A 17,205-nucleotide genomic window follows, 5' to 3' on the forward strand; every position below is an offset into this window, starting at 1 on the left:
CGGGTAGAGCTGTGGCACCAGAAGTCTTGGTCGCTCTGAATCTCGGTGACATTTTGCTGTGGTCCCTGGGGCTCCCGCCCACCCTGGCAGGCGGCTCGTGTGCCCGGACATGTCCCCGTGCAGGCTGTCCTTGGTTCGGGGCAGAGCCGGCGCCCGGGCCGCTCCGGCGCTGTGCCTGGCACTGCCGGAGCTGCCTGGGCAAACAGGGGCTGGGAGCAGCCCCAGCCGTGACTCAGTTGTTGTTTGAGGTGTGGAGTCCTCGAAGCACGGGGCTAATGACACGTTTGGGGAGCGGGTCACCGTCACCCCGGGCCCGGCCCAGGGCAGTCCGTCTGTCCCGGCACGTGCGGAGCCCGTCCCCAGCGAACCGGGGCTGAGGGGCCGCTGCTGGCCCGGCTGTTCCAGAGCAGAGCCCTCGGCCCCATCGGTGCCCGGGGTGCCAGCAGCCGAGCTTGGGCTCTCCATCAGCTCCCATCGGGCAGCGAACCCCTCAGCTCCCTGGGATGCCGGGGGGAGCAGCCAGATGCAGGAGATGGAGCTGCTGAAGATCTCCTGGGTTCACCCAAAATCGGTGTCGGGGTGCTGGAGAAGGGCGGTCCAGGCTCTGCCTGGGTTCCTGTGGTGGCAGAGGCTGCTCTGAAGCAGCGGTGCTTTCTCGGCCTCTGGAGATGTGTGTGCCATGTGGTGCCTGGCGTGTCCCTGCTCCACTGGGGACTTCGGCCACCCCCGGGGCCACCTGGGGGCTCGGGGCCGGGGTGTTCTGGGCCTCCTTGAGCTTTGGAGTCTCTGACTCCGAAACCAGTCCCAATGCTTCAGTCCCAGTGCTTCAGTCCCCGTTACCCAGGTATTTTTTTGGCCTGTGCAGGAGCCATGGGCAGGAGGAGACAACCCCCGGGAGGGGGGCGATGCCACCGAGCCCCATCCCGCGGGGACCTGGCTGGGTGCCCGAGCCTTGCCGTGCCCCTGCCCGTCCCGGGGTGCCCGAGCCTTGCCGTGCCCCTGCCCGAGCCTTGCCGTGCCCCTGCCCGTCCCGGCGGGTTTGGGTCCGGCAGGAGCAGCAGCTGCCCGTGCCCGTGCCAGGCTCCCGCTCCGGCTTTCCCGAGGGCTGTGCTCGGGGAGCCCATTGTCATGGTTTTCCAGAAGCAGCGCTCACCCTCGGAGTGACTGTGCTAATGAGCTGGTGGAGGAGCTGTCAGCCGCCCCCGAGCCGATGCTGCCACTACAGGCAGCTGCCTACACACGGGGAGTAATTACAGAGGGAGACGGAGGCTGCTGGCACCTTCCGCCAACGTAATCCCACCTTTGGCGGTGCTGATTCACTGCCAGGAGCCCGGAGTAGCGGCACAGCTGCCGGGCTGGGCTCTGCCGTGAGCCCCGGGCCGGCAGGATGAGGATGAGGATGGGCAGCTCCCTCCCCGCCCAGCCCCTGCTCCGGATTGTCTTTTTGCAGAAAGCAGGGACTGGCAAATCTTCCTTCCCCCGAAGACAGATCTGTCTCCTCCTGCCAGATGAGATTATTGCCGTTTACAGCCCAACCTCCATTTCATTTTAAAGCCATTTTTTCCATGCGGGAGATGGGTTTGCAGTGGTGTGCAGAGTGGCTCTGCCTTTGAAGAGGTGTTTGCCTAACAACACCCCAAACTCCAAGCTGAATTGTGGTGCAGGAAGGTGGACAGAATTCCTGAGGGTCCTTAGCTCCCCACCAGCTGTAATCGATGTTACTGTGGCATCACAACCTCTCCTCGTGTCCAGAGGGATGGGAGTGATTCTTCCTCCAGGGGTTCAGGAGGGAAACTGAGGCTGCTTTGGTGTGTTTGGGGTGCAGGGATGATGAGCGTGGCACAGGAGGAAGGAGCCAGCCCGTGGCACCAAATTCCATGCCCTGTTCTCCCTGCCACGAGGCTTCCTGCAGCCCAGCCGTGGGAAATCTGTGGGGAGCACCCCAGGGCTGGGCTCTGGCACTGCCAGGGCTCTGAGCTGGGAATGCTGCTCCCTCCATCCCTCCATCCCTCCATCCCTCCCAGGCTGGGAGAGCCCTGCTGGCCTCCCTGGAGATGGGACACCTGCAGGCAGGTGGGCTCTGAGGTGTTGGGGAGCAGCAGCTCCTGCCTGGCCGGGGTGTCCCTGGGGTGCTGCTCCTCAGGGTGTCCCCCACTGCTGGAGCTGGGTGCTGCTGGAGCTGGGTGCTGCTGGAGCTGGGTGCTGCTGGAGCTGGGTGCTGCTGGAGCTGGGTGCTGCTCCCCTGGGTGCTGCTCCCCAGATGCTGCTGTGCCCTCGGTGCCCACCGTGCTGAGCCTGCCCTGGCTCAGGTTTCAGTGCTGCTGCTGCTCGTGTTGCAGGGCAGGGCACAGGGCAAGCAGCTCCTCTGGGCACAGCCTGGGGCTCAGCCCCTGGTGCCACCTCTGTGGGGACCCTGCTGGCTCCTCAAGGGGAGATGCCAGCCCCGAGGATGGCCCAGCCTTGCAGGGCTGGCCGCGGGTGGGTGCTGAGGGTGCTCCCAGAGGGCTGGGGGCTCCGTGCCCCATGTGGAGCCTCATCCCAGCTCTCCTGAAACCCAGACCCCGACACAAACATGTTCAGAGTCCTTGCCTGAGACTTGGGTCCCCTCGTCCTCTGGCGTGACAGCCAGGAGGAACTCAATGCCTTTAGATGGGGACTGGTTTTTTCCCTGACTTTTCCCCCTGATTTTCCCTGGGCTCCTTCTTGACAGAAACTTGGCTCTTGAAACCCCCAGGGCTGCTCCTGATGGTGCCAGGCAGGACAGGCTGTGATGGAGGAGGCAGCACTGGGCTTTGCTGGGCATTAAATATTGATAGCAAAATGATGAAAGTGCTCCCGGAGCAGGGCTGACCCATTTAGACACAAAACTTCCTTGGGGCTGAGCTGCTCCTGCAGTGTGGCAGCGAGAGTGCCCTGGTGCTGCCCCTCCAGCCTGCTCCTCGTGGTCACCAGGCAATCCACGGCTGGGCCCTGTGCAGGGTCAGTCCTGCAGGGATCCAAAAATCCTTCCAAAGGCTGGAAAAGCCCTCGGAGTGCACCAGATCCAACCATTCCCTCAGCACTGAGCCACGTCCCGGGTGCCACATCCACGGAGCCCCTCCAGGGATGTGCTGGGAGCGCTGCCCTTCAGCTGCTGAGCACCAGAAGCCTGAGCAGGACTTGCCTGAGCCGCTTCCAGCTTGAGCAGGGCTTCAATTTGGGATGGAGGAGCTGGAATTCCCTGATCCTTGTGGGCTCCTTCCAGCTCGGGGTGTTTTATTCTTTCCCCTGATTCTAAACTTTTCCTTATGGGCTGATTTGCAGGTTGGGGCATCCTGGCTGTAGCTGGGGTGTGCTCAGAGGGCAGAAAAGGGACCTTGTTCCTCTTCCCCCTGCACACGGAGCAGGGCTGTCCCGGAGACCTTGTGCTTTGCATTAGTTTCATTTTTGGCAGCTGAATAAAGCCGTGCCAGTCCCGGGGAGCTGAGTGGTATTACCCAGGGAATTCAGCTCAGTGGAACAAAGCAAAGCCCTTTCAACCCTTGGCTGCCAGGTTTTGTGTCTGTGTTTTTCTGAACTCTGCCCAGGCAGCCCATGGAAGGCAAACAACTTGTGGGTGCTGCTGAGGGGGCAAAAATCTGGGGAGGGTGAGATTTGCTTTCGTTGCCACAGTGCTACCGAGTATTTGCTTTGCTGCTGGTGTCCTGCCAGCCCGGCTTCACCTCTGCCGTGGGGGACAGCCCTGCCAGACCCCCGGGAGGGGATGAGCCCTGTGCTGCCAGGGGAGCAGCTCCAGCCCGTCCCTGGTGTGGGGTGATGCTGCCGAGCCATCCCACGGCACAAACCTGTTCGTTCCCCACTGTTTCTCCTTGGCAGGTCTCACCTGGAGGGGGGTGTGAAGGCTCTGGAGTCACCTTCCCTTCCCACCCTGGGAGTGAGAGGAGGGCTTGGAAAAGGCTATTTTTATCTCTGGGGTGAGGAGCCCTTTTCACCGCTCTCATCCTGCCAGGCTGTTTTTGTTGGAGGCTCCAGACAATGTTTTAAAAACATTCACTTTCAGCAAACTTCCTCCTGGGGGTTGGTGAATTTTATTTGGCCGGCACAGAGTCACCTTCCCTCTCCTTCAGCCGCTCCACGAGCCCCTCTGGGGGACTTTATCTCTTTATTTGTTGCTTTAAAACGTCTCTCGTGGATCGGTGGGGAGCAGGACCTGCCCTGAGCAGTGCCAGGGCTGGGCTGTGCTCTGATTCCCCCTGCTTTGGGCGAGATGTGCTGAATTTTGGACGGCGCTTTGCCTGGGGATGCTGTTCCGTCATTAATTCCCTGGGTTCCATGCTCAGGACGATGTGTTTACACGGGCACCGCTGAGAAAATCACACTATTTACATATCCCCGTGCACAAACACTGCTCTGAACCTGCAAACCGCCCAAAAATCTCCTCCCTGCAGAAACTCTGCCAACGTTTCTGCTGCTTAACCATTGCTCAGCCTCAGTGCTCGGGCTGAGCGCGGGGCTGTGTCCCTGTGGGGACACGGGGGAATTGTCCCTGTCCCCGTGCTCCCAGCCTCTGGGACAGCCCCGCCGGGTTTTGGGCTGCAGCTCAAGGTGATGTGGGCAGGATGGAGCAATCCTGCCCGTGGTAATTAACTGCTGTGCGATTGTCTGCAGAGCCCTGGCTTGTTGCTACAGGTTCATTTTCTCCTTTCAGGCTAAGCACATCCACCGAAGCGCTCTGAGCTGCCCCAAAACAGCTTCCAGGGGCCCCGGTGTTGGCCTGCAGCCCTAATTAGCGGGGCAGCTCCTCATTAGCCTCGTCAATCATCTCCTGCCCTTTGCAGTCCTGGCTGGTGCTGTGGGGACCTGGGGGCTGCTGGGGACAGGCTCTGGGGACATTGCAGTCGCCAAGGATGGGCAGATTCCTCCTGAACCAGCAGCACCGGGGTGATGCCACCCCTCTGACCCTGCCCAGAGGAGCCCGAGAGGGCTCTGGCTGAGCCCTGCACACGTGGGGAAAAGATTCAGCTGCCAGACTCAAGGGCCGGGCAGCAGGAACCGGGATAAAAATGCCTCAGGCAGAAAATGAGCTTTATAGTGTTGGGGCAGCCTGAGATGAGGTGACAGATGCTTAATCAGCTTATTCCCTGTGAGTGTCTGCCTGTCTTCCCTGCCCTGCCCGGGCTGGGGCTCTGCCAGCAGCCTGGGGGTGCAGAGCCCCCCTTCCCAGCAGGAATGCCCCCTTCCCAGCAGGAATGCCCCCGTTCCAGCAGGAATGCCCCCTTTCCAGCAGGTTCCCAGCAGGAATGCCCCCTTCCCAGCAGGAATGCCCGTGGTGCATCCCCCCTCAGGGCACTCCGAGCTCCATTTCCTGGTGGCACCTTGGCAGGAGGGTGTCCCCAGGTGGGGCAGGGGCTGGATGCAGGGGATGCAGGGAGGGAATGGGGATCTGGGGCTGGGCTGAGGGCCCTGGCAGGGAGGGCTGTGCACACAAAGAGCCCTTCTTGTTCTCCTGAGCCGATTATTCCTCCCCCATCTGAGCCGTGGGGCGAGGCAGGAGCTGCACTGGGCAGGTGGGCAGTGCCAGGGGACCCCGGTGTCACCCCTGGCACTGGCTCCAGCCGTGCTGGCACAGCTCAGGGGTGCTGGGGGCTCTGCCTCATCCTGGCTGCACCCTTGGGATTCTGCTCTCCTGCCCCTCCTGCTGCTCTCTGTGTCCATCCAGGGGTGGGATGTCACCTGCCACCGTCCCCAGGGGTTGGGTCACCCCCGGCTGCTCTGAGGGCAGCAGCCTCCTACAGCTGCTCTGATGGTTGTTTTTGCTATATCTGATGATTTTCTGGTTGGGCCGTTCATTTTCCTCTCCTGGGGAAGCACCTGGTGCTGGGGCACTGCAGAGCCCCCTCGTTCCTTGTTCCTGTCCCTCGTCTTCCTCAGTGAAGCTGCAGGATGAGATGAGGAAGGGTCCTGGGCTCCTTCCAGGGAGCTGGGAGGGTTTTTTTTTTTGCTCTCTTTTTGTGTTTATCAGGACAGAGCTGAGCACGGAGCTGTTCACCCCACTCCCCATCACCCCTGCTAATCCCAGCCGTGTTCTCTCCCCTTTAGACGATCATGGAGCAGTTCAATCCCAGCCTCAGGAATTTCATTTCTATGGGGAAGACCTATGAAAAAGCCTTAGCAAGTAAGTGACTCCGGGGCTGCCAGGCTGGGGAGGGGGAAAGCTGCAAAACCTTTGGTTTTTGTTGAAAATCTTGGGGTTTTTGTGGAAAAGCTCCACAAAACTGGGAGGGGCATGGCCATGGATGCAGGAGGGATTCCAGGGAGAAAATGCTGGGAGGCAGCAGGATAACAAAACACATCTGCAAACAGTCTTTAAATGTTTGTTTAAAGCATTGAGAATTGAGGTTTTAAGCTCTGTTTAAAGAGGTGCTATTGAAATGTTTAAATTGCCCAGAATGAAGAGAAGGGGAAAGCCTCAAAGTCCTGATGGCAGCTCCTGATTGGGAATGCGGGATCCTATTGGGAGCCATTAGGGAGGTGTAGATTTAAGTGATCAAAAGGAAGCTAGGAATTGATTAAAGCCCAGAATGGGCTATTTTGACTCCAACTGGCTTTGTGCACTGCCCGGGCCCTTCTCAGGTGGGTTTTGAGGAGCTTTCAGCTTTGCTCAACCCAGAGCTGTGTTTTTCCAGGGAGGGCTCTGCTCCCTTCAGAGCAGCACTTGTCTCCTGGATTTTATTTTTGAATAATCCCGTGAAAATGCCCCTGGGGCAGAGTCTGCCATCACCTTCAGCCAGGGGGGAAAATCCCTTTGGTGTCCGAGTGCCGGGCTTGGGGAGGATCCTGCTCCCTGCCTGCAGCACCTTTCCCTTCCTTCCCCGCAGGTCAGGTGAGCTCCTGGCTGTTCCCAGGAGGATTTTTAAGCCCTCCCCCTGTTCCCAGGCGCCGGACACAGCGTCCTGCCAGGCTGGGCACTGGTTTGAGCCGGGGTTTAATGGCTCACCCAGCGTGACGGGGCAGTGCCCGCCCAGCTCCACTGCCCAGGGCCCTCTGAGCCCAGGGAGGGGGCACAGGGCACCCTGCCCACGGGCAGCAGCTTCCAGGGCCACAGGGCACCCTCTTCCCAGACATTCCAGGGGCACAGGGCACCCTGCCCATGGGCAGCAGCTTCCCAGACATTCCAGGGACACAGGGCACCCTCTTTCCCGAAATTCCAGGGGCACAGACATTCCAGGGGCACAGGGCACCCTCATTTCTCTTTCCTGAAATTCCAGGGGCACAGACATTTCAGGGGCACAGGGCACCCTCTTTCCAGACATTCCAGGGGCACAGGGCACCCTCTTTCCAGAAATTCTTTCGGCACAGGGTGCCTTCCTCACAGGCAGCAGCTTCCTGGACATTCCAGGGGCACAGAAATTCCAGGGGCACAGGGCACTCACTTTCCCTAAATTCCAGGGGCACAGGGCACCTTCCTCAGAGGCAGCAGCTTTCCCCAAATTCCAGGGGCACAGACATTCCAGGGGCACAGAGCACCCTCATTTCTCTTTCCTGAAATTCCAGGGGCACAGGGGCACAGGTCCCCCCATTGTTCGAGGGGACCCTCATTTCTCTTTCCAGACATTCCAGGGGCCCAGGGCACCCTCATTTCTCTTTCCCCCATTCCAGGGGCCCAGGGCAGCCTCCCCACGGGCAGCAGCTTTCCCCAAATCCCTGGGCATCCCAGCAGAGTGGTGTTTGTTGTTTGGGGCTGCCTTTCCCTGCTGGCTCCCTCCAGGGAGCAGAGGCAGGGTCGGACAGGGGGAAGAGCTGCTGACCCTCGGGGCTGTGTTTTTTATTTATTCTGCTGCAATATTCTCCTGATCTTCAGCTGCCTGGGGGGTGGAGCAGCGTGTGCTGTGCTGCCCTGTCCCAGCAGCCCTGGCACCTTGGGATAACCCCTGGGATCACTGGCTCTGTGCTTTTCCCACATCCCTGCTGGGCAGCCGGGGATCTTCCTGTAATTTTTAACTCGGCTTGGCTCATCCTTCCCCTGGATCCCCGAGCTGGGGGCAGCTGGAGGAAGTGCAGAGCCCAGGAGGCAGAGCAGAGGCAGCGTTGGAAGCTGGAGCCGGGGCTGTACAGCGTGTTCTGTGATTAGAGGAAACCCCCTGCTTATCTGATTAGAGTCGAGTGTGGAGCTGGAATGTCAACAAACAAGGCTGAACTGTAATGAAAGTCTGTGATATTCAATTATTCTGCAGTGATTTCTCCCAGCAGCCCGATGCTTGCGCTGCAATGAGAACCACCACAGTCCTGCATGGACCTTTTTTAATCCTAAATTACCCTGTAATCTCACTGCTCCAGCTCTCTCTGCTGCTTTTCCTCTGTTTGTTGTGTGGTCCCTCCCCGTGGGGTTGAGCCCTTTGAGGTAATGCCTGTTTTAGTGTCCAGAGTCTCCTCAGTGCCCCAGAAGTTCTAAAAGCCTTTAAGGAGAGCATAAACTCCTTTTTTTGGTGCTTTTTAGGCATGACATATGCAGCCAAGGGGTACTTTGATGCTCTGGTGAAGATGGGGGAGCTGGCCAGCGAAAGCCAAGGATCAAAAGAGTTGGGTAAGTCCCCAGTTTGCTGCTGAATGGAGATTTCTGGAGATTGCCAGGAGTGAAACATCTCTGGTGCTGCTGGGGAGCCCCAGCTCGGTGTGGAGCTGCTCCTGCTGTGTCTCAGGGTCTCTGGATTTACTGCCAATGCTGGGGCTGAGCCGCCCCTCTGGAGGGGAGGGCAGGGGTCCCCCTGTGCTGTGGGCTGGGATTGTGCCCCAGCTGCAGCAGCTCTGCCCTGCTGGAGCCTCCCTGTGCCCACTGCCAGGGCTTGGTGTTTGCCCAGGCCATGGCAAGCATCACGAGCTGGGACTGAGCTGCCTCCTTCCCCTTCCTCACCCTCATTGCCCAGGAAATCCTTTAAGGGGAGCTGTCCAGGCATCCTGCTGTGTCCCCCCATGGTTCAAGGGGACCCTGCCAGGTCCCCCCATGGTTCAAGGGGACCCTCCCAGGTCCCCCCATGGTCCGAGGGGACCCTCCCAGGTCCCCCCAAGGTCTCAGGGGACCCTCCCAGCTCCCCCTGCACCTTGTGAGTGCTCTCATGGAGTGAGCTGGGCCCTGGTCTGGTGTGTGTGCAGTCCCAGGTGAGCCCCCCTCCTCCTCCTCCTCCTCCCCCCTCCATGCCTCCCGCAGCCCTGGCAAAGTGCTCATTAAAGCATCTCTCCGGGGCAGGCAATTAGCAGGGAGCTTGAGCTGAAAGGGCTCTGCAGGCTGCAGAGTCGGGGAGCAGCCCCTGGGCTCTGGATTTGGTGTCAGAGCCGCTCCCCCAGCCCTGCTGCTGCCTGGGAATTGTGCTGGGGAAGTGTCTATGGAAACCGAGTCTGGATTAGAGCTGCCTGGAGCAATCTGCCGCTGTTTAATAAATAAAACAAAGAGCCCTGTGTGCCGCAGAGCCCGGAGGAGCTGCCCCTGCTCTCTCTGGGGCTGGGCACAGCCGGCTCTGCCCGGGAGCCTGGGGCAGCCCCGGCTCTGCTCACACCTCTCACCTGGCTCTGGGCACTGCTGCTTCCCCACCCAGGGACAGGGCTTTGGTGTCCTTGGTGCCACCTCCCCGTGTGCCTGGCGTGGTTTGGGCTGTGCAGTGCTCCCAGGGCGCTGCTCCCTCCCCTCCCGGCGTGGGCACGTCCCGGGGAGGCTCCTGCTCTCCCCTGCTCTGCTGATCCTGCTGATCTTTGCTGTGATGTGGCAGCTGCTCCGGGCAGGAGAAAGTGCAGATAACATTTCTGGCTGCAGCTCGGTGCAGCTGATAGCGGCTGGGACACAGCCCCCTGCCAGCAGAGGTGCAAACAGGCTGGGGCTGGGCTGCCCAGAGCTGCAGCCTCTCCTGGGAACACCTTGGCCTCGTCCCTCCCTGGGCTGGCAGTGCCACCGAGGGGCTCTGGGCTGGGAGGGACCCTAAATCCCACCCAGTGCCACCCCTGCCATGGCAGGGACACCTCCCCTGTCCCAGGGGGCTCCCAGGGTCCAGCCTGGCCTCGGGCACTGCAGGGATCCAGGGGGATTCTCCTCCTTGCTGCTCCCACTGGTGGTGTGTCCCCAGCTCCCTCCCCGAGTGGGATTTTCTTCCACGAGTTCATAGGGAAAACTGCTTCAGGATGTCAGCAGGACTGTGGGGTGCTCTGTCAGGATTGCAGCTCATGTTCTCCCTGGGGAAAAACCTGAGATTATTGTTTTCCCTCCAAGCCCCCCTCTTTGCTGAGCTGGGTGCTTTTCCCTGGGGTCCTGCCTGGCCCAGGAGGGGTCCCAAGGCAGGGGGACTGGCAGCTTTCTGTGCTGGAGCAGGGAGCTCTCAGCTCTGGGCCCAGCTCCTGCTTGGCACGGGGCATTCTCCTGAATTCCCCATCAGATTTTGGGGCTGTGTGTAGACAGGATAATCCTGTGTGGGAAAGGAAGAGTGGCAGCAAGAACAGCAGTAATGCCCTTGAGCTGTAATCGGCTCTGGGGGCTCAGCCCCAGCTGCAGTGTCTGCTGGGGCTGGCTGAGCCCACCGTGGGCTTTGGGGGGCACAGCTGGGGCTTTGGGGTGTCCCCAGCCCATGGAGCTGTCCCTGTCCCAGAGCAGCAGAGGTCAGTCTGCCCTGTGCAGGTCCCTGGTGCTGGGGATGGGCTCTGTGCCCACGGGTGCCCCTGAGAGGCTCCTGGGGCTGTTCTTCACCCCCTTGGTGCTTGTGGTGGCTTTAGGGAAGATAATTGAAGTGAGGAGCCTGTGTGTGACCAGCAGCCCCTCCCAACGTGAGTCCTCAGGTGACTTTGGCCCTTGTCCAGCTCCTGCCTGGGTCCCTTGGACGCTGCTCAAAATGTAATTTCTTTTGTCCTCCTTGAAAACTGGGCCGTGGCAAAGTCACGGGAAGGGGTTTTCTTCTCCTGCTGAGCAGAGCTGGAGGCGTTTCCCCCGGGATGCTGGGGCTGAGCAGCAGCTGCAGGGAGCTCCTCCAGGGCTGGAGGTGCATTTTGCCCTGCCCTGGTGTCTGGAAGGTGCCTGGGAGGAGTGGAGCTGCCCCGGGTGACACCCGGGCTGTGAAAGAGCAGCACGGGCAGTCATTACCCAGCCATTGTCGAGCTGAAAGGAGCCCCTGGCACATAAACGGCTTTTTATTTCCACCCCAAAGTCACGATGTGGCACCTTAATGGCTTGGGTGAGACTTTACAGCTCATCCAGCCCCACCCCTGCCATGGGCAGGGACATTTCCAGTGTCCCAGGGTGCTCCGAGCCCTGTCCAGCCTGGCTGGGACATTTCCATGGATCCGGGGCCATCCCTGGCTCCAGGCTCTGCTGGCTCCCGGTGCTGCAGGGGCTTTGTGCTGCTCCGGGAGCAGGCGTTAATCTCTGATGGGATTAGGGCTGGTTCGGGCAGGTGCTCCTGCCCACAGGGGTGTGGATGGTGTGGCTGCGGTGCCCAGGTCACCGTGCCCCCCGAGGGGCTCTGGGCACTGCTGGGGCTGGGCTTGCTGCCCGCTGGGAGCAGTGCCCAGGGGCACCCAGATCACTCCTGTGGTCCGTGGCAGTGTCCCTGCTGTGCAGGCGAGCTCCTTTTGGGGATCCTTCGCACCCAACACCTTGTGGGGGACAGCTTTGTGCTGCTGGAAAGGGAAGCTGCGGGAATGAGGGTGCAGGGACACAGGACAGCCCTCTGAAAGCTTTCTGCTGCCGTGGGAAGGGCTTTTCCAGCCTTCTGCTGCCTTGGGAAGGGTTTTTCTGCTGCCTCCATCCCTGCCGTGAGGAGCAGACGGCCCAGGCTGGTTCTCACCAACCTGTGTGTGGAGGATGAGGAGGAGGAGGAGGGTTGTGAGTGAGCATCTGTGAGGACCATGTGGCCTGGCTGGGGCTCCCAGCGTGTGGCTGCTGTGTGCAAAGTCTGGGTTTCACCTTCCCCGGTGGTGCTGACACCTCCCAGGCTTCCCACCTGCCCTGGCCCTGGGTGGGGAGGGTCCTGCAGGGTCCTCCCTCCCGGGGGGATGCAGGGGTCCTGTGTGTGCCCCCCCTCAGCGTGGGGGGAGCTTGGCAGCTTGGAGCAGGGGGATTGTGGCCAGCTCCAGGTCCTGGAGGGGTTTGTGAACCCTCTGGAGCTGCCAGGGTGCTGGAGGGGCTGGGTCAGACGGGCCAGGGTGGGCAGTGTGGGGGTGTTTAACTGACCAGTGCCACCAGTGCAGCCCCTGGCACAGCCCTGGAGTGACCCAGTGCCACCAGTCCAGCCCTGGAGTGACCCAGTGCCACCAGCACAGCCCCTGGCACAGCACTGGAGTGACCCAGTGCCACCAGTCCAGCCCTGGAGTGACCCAGTGCCCCCAGTGCAGCCCCTGGCACAGCACTGGGCTCGCTGGGCTGTGCACCCTGGTGCAGCCCCAGCACTGGCCCCGTCCAGGGGGGCTGTGGGGGGCACAGAACATGCCAGGGGTGCAGCCCAGTGCTGTGTCCCTGCTGACAGGCTCCGTGGGCACTGCCCAGTCAAGCAGGAGCTGGGAGCCCAGGGCAGGGTGCCTCGGGAAGCTGCTGCAGTTCCCTTTACCTGGTGTGTTAACAAACAAAGGGAAAACGCCTGGGGCCGTGCCAGGCGGGGCTGGAGCAGCCTGATGAGTTATCAGCACATGGCCCAGGCCTCTGGGGCTGGCAGAAGTGAAACCCTCGTGGAGAGGAAAGGGATGAGTCAGCCGGAGAGGAGAAGCTGATTGTTTCCCCAAGCTGATTGTTTCCCCACGCTGTCTCCTTCCCCCTGCACACGGATCCTGCAGCTCAGAGCCGGGGCTGGGCTGGAGGGAGCTGCTGGGAGCCTGGGGCAGCCTGTGCTGCTCCAAGGGAACACAAAAACACCCTGCAGGAGCTCTCAAGGGGATTGCTCCGGCTGGGAAAGCCCTCAGGGTCACTGAGGGACCGTCACACTGTGCCCCGGTGCCACCTCTGCCTGTGCTGGGCTGAGTTTGGCTGCATCAATGGCACTGAGGCACTGTGTGAGCAGGGTCACTGCTGGCTGCTGCCTGGGGATGTGCCCGAGCCCGGCCCCAGGAGCTGGGGCAGGCACGGTGCTGCTGTGGGAGATGGTGCCCTGGCACTGGCACCACTCCTGCCACCCTTGCAGGGCAGCCTGGCTGCTGCAGCCCTGCCTCCGAGCAGCTTTGCATCCTTGGGGTTTTCATTAGAAACAGCCCACATCCTGTTTGAGGGGGGTCAGGAGGTAACCCCGAGGCTCTGAGAGGGGCAGAGCCAGCCCTGGGGAGCTGGGCTCCCTCTGCTCCACCTGCAGAGGGGCAGCTCTGCCCCGTGCCAGCAGGGTGGCAGCGATGTGGAACAACCTGTTTGCTGGGCGTGGAAGGGCAGGGCCCGCGGTGGCTGCTGTGGTTCCTCTCCCAGAGCGATACTGTGAGTCAGCCCTGGGCAGCAGCTCCTCCTCCCCGTGCCTGCCCGGCTCTCCTTGCACCCCTGAGCTGCTTCCCCACCTGCAGGATGTGTGTTTTGGCAGCTCCCGGGTGGCCTGGGCTCTGTCCTGCTGCACAGAGGCAGTTCAGGGCGTTAATCCTCAGATCAATCCCTCTGGCAGCTGATGGGAGCGGCCCTGGCGTGGGTGGTTCTGCTGCTGCCAGGGCTGTGCCCCAGCCCTGTGGTCCCCCCACAATTTCACCCTGGTACCCCTGGCACAGAGCCACAGCCGAGCCCAGAGGTGGATATCAGCGCTGAGAGCAGGGCCAGCTCCCTGGAGAGGGGTGTGGGAGGGGGCAGAGCCCTCTGGCCCCAAGGCCGGGTCTGGCACCGCAGCAGAGGGGGCAGAGCCTGCCCAGGATGGGACTGTGATGTTGGCAGAAGGGGTTGGGGCACAGAGTGGGGTGCAGAGTGCGAGCTGCTCCGGGCAGGAGAGCGCAGCAGGGCTGAGGCAGGGGGCTCTGGTCAGCTGGGGGTGCAGACGTGGCCCCCATGCCCAGGGACATGGGGGGACACTGGGGACAGCTGTGCTGGGGGAGGCTCCCCCTCGTTCCCTTGCCCCAGAGATGCTGGCTTTCGTGTACAAACAGCTCCACAGAGGCTGGGAGCCTCTTGGGAAGCTGCAGCCTGCCGTGCTGGAAGGAAAAGCTTCCAGAGGCAGCTCTGAGAAGAGCTGGCAGAGCTGGGCTGTCCCCAGGCTCGCTCTGGTGCACACACAGGGCTCTTGGTGCTGGCTCTGCTCCTGAGGGATGCTCCTGCCTGTGTCTGGCTGCAGGCAGCTGGGGCTCCTGCTGAGCCTGGCCACAGCCCTTCCTGCAGAGCAGCACTGGGCGTGGGGCTGCAGCCCTTGGACAGGGAAAATCAAAGGAAGTGGCAGAGCAGGGCTGGGGTTCCAGGAAGAACAGAGCTGGGGTTCCGTGGCTGCAGAGCAGAGCTGGGTTCTGTGGGTGCAGAGCAGAGCTGGGGTTCCATGGCTGCAGAGCTGGGTTCTGTGGCTGCAGAGCAGAGGTTCCATGGCTGCAGTGGATCCCAGGCTCAGCCCCGTGTCCTGTGCCCTGCTCTGGGTGCCAGGGCTGTGCCTGTTCCTGAGCTGGGCCAGGGGAGCCAGGGCTGCCCCTGGGCTCAGGGTCCTGCTCCTGGTTCCCCCCCTCCTCCCAGGGTTTCCCTGTTTGTCCCAGTGGCTCAGGTGAGCTCTCTGCAGCTCCCCAGGGTGGGCACAGGGCACTCCAGGAGCCCCCAGGCCTGGCTGGGGACCCCTCCTTGCCAGCAGGGCGCTGCTGCCCCAGCCCGGGGCTGTCCCCTGAGCTCTGTGCCTCAAGCCCCCTGTCCTGTCTCTGCAGGGGACGTGCTCTTCCAGATGGCAGAGGTGCACAGGCAGATCCAGAACCAGCTGGAGGAGATGGTGAGTGCCCAGCCTGGCGTGCCAGGGTCCCTGGCAGTGGGAAATGCTTTCCTGTGCTTCGTCCACGTGCCACCAGCCCCTCTGCCCTTTGCTGAGCTCCAAAGCTCTGCATTGCCTGGGCATCCTCTCCAGGCCCTCTCTGAGCCTGTCCCTCGCCGCTCTCAGCCCCTCTCCAGTGCCCCCACTGCTCCCCAAGCCCTGTGTGTTTCCTTTCTCCCTGCAGCTCAAGTCCTTCCACAACGAGCTCCTGACGCAGCTGGAGCAGAAGGTGGAGCTGGACTCCCGGTACCTGAGTGTGAGTTTCGTGTGTCTGTGAGTCTGGCACTCCCCTGTCACCTGCTCCCTGCTGGGGCACGTCACACCGAGCCACGGCTGGGTGTCACTCGTGTCACCACGGCCAGGGCAGTGTCCCCTGTGTGCCCTCTGGGCGCTGGCAGCCCCCTGTCCCCGGGGCCCTGCCTGCTTCTGTCCCCCCTTGGGAGCTGTGAGGGCTCAGAGCTGTCTCCTGTGGCTCCCAGGCTGCGCTGAAGAAATACCAGACAGAGCAGAGGAGCAAGGGGGACTCCCTGGACAAGTGCCAGGCAGAGCTGAAGAAACTGCGCAAGAAGAGCCAGGGCAGCAAGAACCCCCAGAAGTACTCGGACAAGGAGCTGCAGGTAGGGCTGGGGACACCAGGGGGACACCAGGGGGACAGGGAGCTGCAGTAGGGCAGGGGACAGCCATGGTGGGGGTGGTGGGGCTGTGCCAAAGCCCTGGGGAAGGTTTTGCTGGGGAGCTGTGGGTGGGAGGGGGTGGCAGCCAGCCCTGGCACAGGCTGCTCAGTGGGCACAGTGCAGAGCGGGGCTGGAGCTGCCTGCCTGCCCCTGCTCCAGCCGCCTCTCCCACTGCTGTCCCTGCAGGAATGGCCCCAGGAGCATGAATCCTGCCGTGCCTGCTCCGTGGTGCCCAGGAGGGCGTTGTGGTGTTTGTTCTCTGGTGTTCTCTGTGTGTTCTCTGCGTGTTTCCGTGGCTGTGCCCCCTCGGCGGGGGCGGCTGCGGTGAATCAGAGCGGTGTGATGTGTGCTGGGGGTGGCACGGGGGAGGCACAGCTCCCACTGAGGGGGAGCCAGGCTTGGCTCTCGCTGAGGGGCACCCCAGGCACCTGCTGGCAGTGCCCAGGGGCCGTGGCACTCACGGGATCCGCAGCAGGATTCTGTGCCCTCTGCGCTGCGGGCTTGGCCCCAGCCTGGGGCATTCAGGGGCTGCTGATGCCCAAGGTGCCCTGACTGGCAGGGAGAGCTGCTGCAGGAGCTGCAGCCACTGGGCCACGGTGGGACACGTGCTGCTTGGGCAGGGGAAGGTGAATTCCTGCAGCCAGGAATTGTTTGGTCCTGTCCCCGAGGCCAGGTGTGTGTGTGATGTTGGCTCCAGGGTCTGCTGCTTCACATGCCAGAGATCTGTGTCTGCTGAAGGACAGCTGGACACTGGTGGCACTTTGCTCGTGGGGGTGAATTTGGTGGCATTTAGTGGCACTGGGATGTGCTGGAGCAGGGCTGGGAGGTGCTGGATCAGGGCTGGGAGGTGCTGGAGCACTGGGATGTGCTGGAGCAGGGCTGGGAGGTGCCCAGGGCAGGGATCCCATCCCACAGGAGGAGGAGTAGGAGGAGGGAAGGCATCCCAGCTGGGATGGAGGGTGGGCTGAGCCTCCTTCCTGCTGGGATGGGGCTCTCCTGTTAGAGACAGGATCAGAGCTCATTGCCTTTAATCTTCCAGCAGAAAGTGTTTAGGAAGGGCTTATCTCCAAAAAGGCTTTATGATGGCTTTTGAGCTTGCAGAGCTGGGAGACCCTTCCAGCTCAGAGTGTGCTGCGATTCCGTGGCTGCTCTGCTGCTCTCGGTGGGGGTTGGCTTTGCCTTAGATCTGCACACAAAGTTAAAATTGCTGAATGCAGCCAAGAGGGCACTTCCCCTCTCTTCTCTGCTGACTGCAGAGCTGGTGTTTCCTCAGCAGAAAAAGTGGTTTTGGGTTAAAACCCACGGCACTGTTTTACCTCTGCCTGGGCAGAGGAGAGAGGGGGGACTGCAGCAAGTGGGGTCCAGCCTGGAATTGGGGGGGTGTTGGTGCTGGCCTGAGGAGAGAGCCTTGTTTGGGGCTTTGGGGAGCTGGGAGTGGGCTTTGGGGAGCTGGGTCTGGGCTTTGGGGAGCTGGGAGTGGGCTTTGGGGAGCTGGGAGTGGGCTTTGAGAGGTGAAACCAGGTTTGAGTGGATCAGGAGCTGTATGGGGCTTGGCTTTGCTTTGCTCAGCCTGGTTACAGCAGAGCCACAGGCAGCCTGGTTTGTTGAGCTGGCCCAAAGCCACCCCT

The 17,205-nt window shown here is 61.7% G+C and overlaps 1 protein-coding gene across 3 annotated transcripts in view; it reads left to right on the plus strand.

The window, feature by feature from the left end:
- Positions 1–17,205, plus strand: part of BAIAP2 (BAR/IMD domain containing adaptor protein 2) — a 35,814-nt gene that overhangs the window by 811 nt on the left and 17,798 nt on the right. For all 3 annotated transcript variants that reach the window (XM_084218351.1, XM_084218349.1, XM_084218350.1), the window contains exons 2-6: positions 6,079–6,154; positions 8,477–8,563; positions 14,803–14,864; positions 15,088–15,159; positions 15,383–15,520. In XM_084218351.1, coding sequence (XP_084074477.1) covers positions 6,079–6,154; positions 8,477–8,563; positions 14,803–14,864; positions 15,088–15,159; positions 15,383–15,520 — 435 coding nt within the window. The remainder of the gene's footprint in view (positions 1–6,078; positions 6,155–8,476; positions 8,564–14,802; positions 14,865–15,087; positions 15,160–15,382; positions 15,521–17,205) is intronic.

This window comes from Fringilla coelebs (genome assembly GCF_963513975.1).
Source record: "Fringilla coelebs genome assembly, chromosome: 19".
Taxonomy (NCBI): domain Eukaryota; kingdom Metazoa; phylum Chordata; class Aves; order Passeriformes; family Fringillidae; genus Fringilla; species Fringilla coelebs.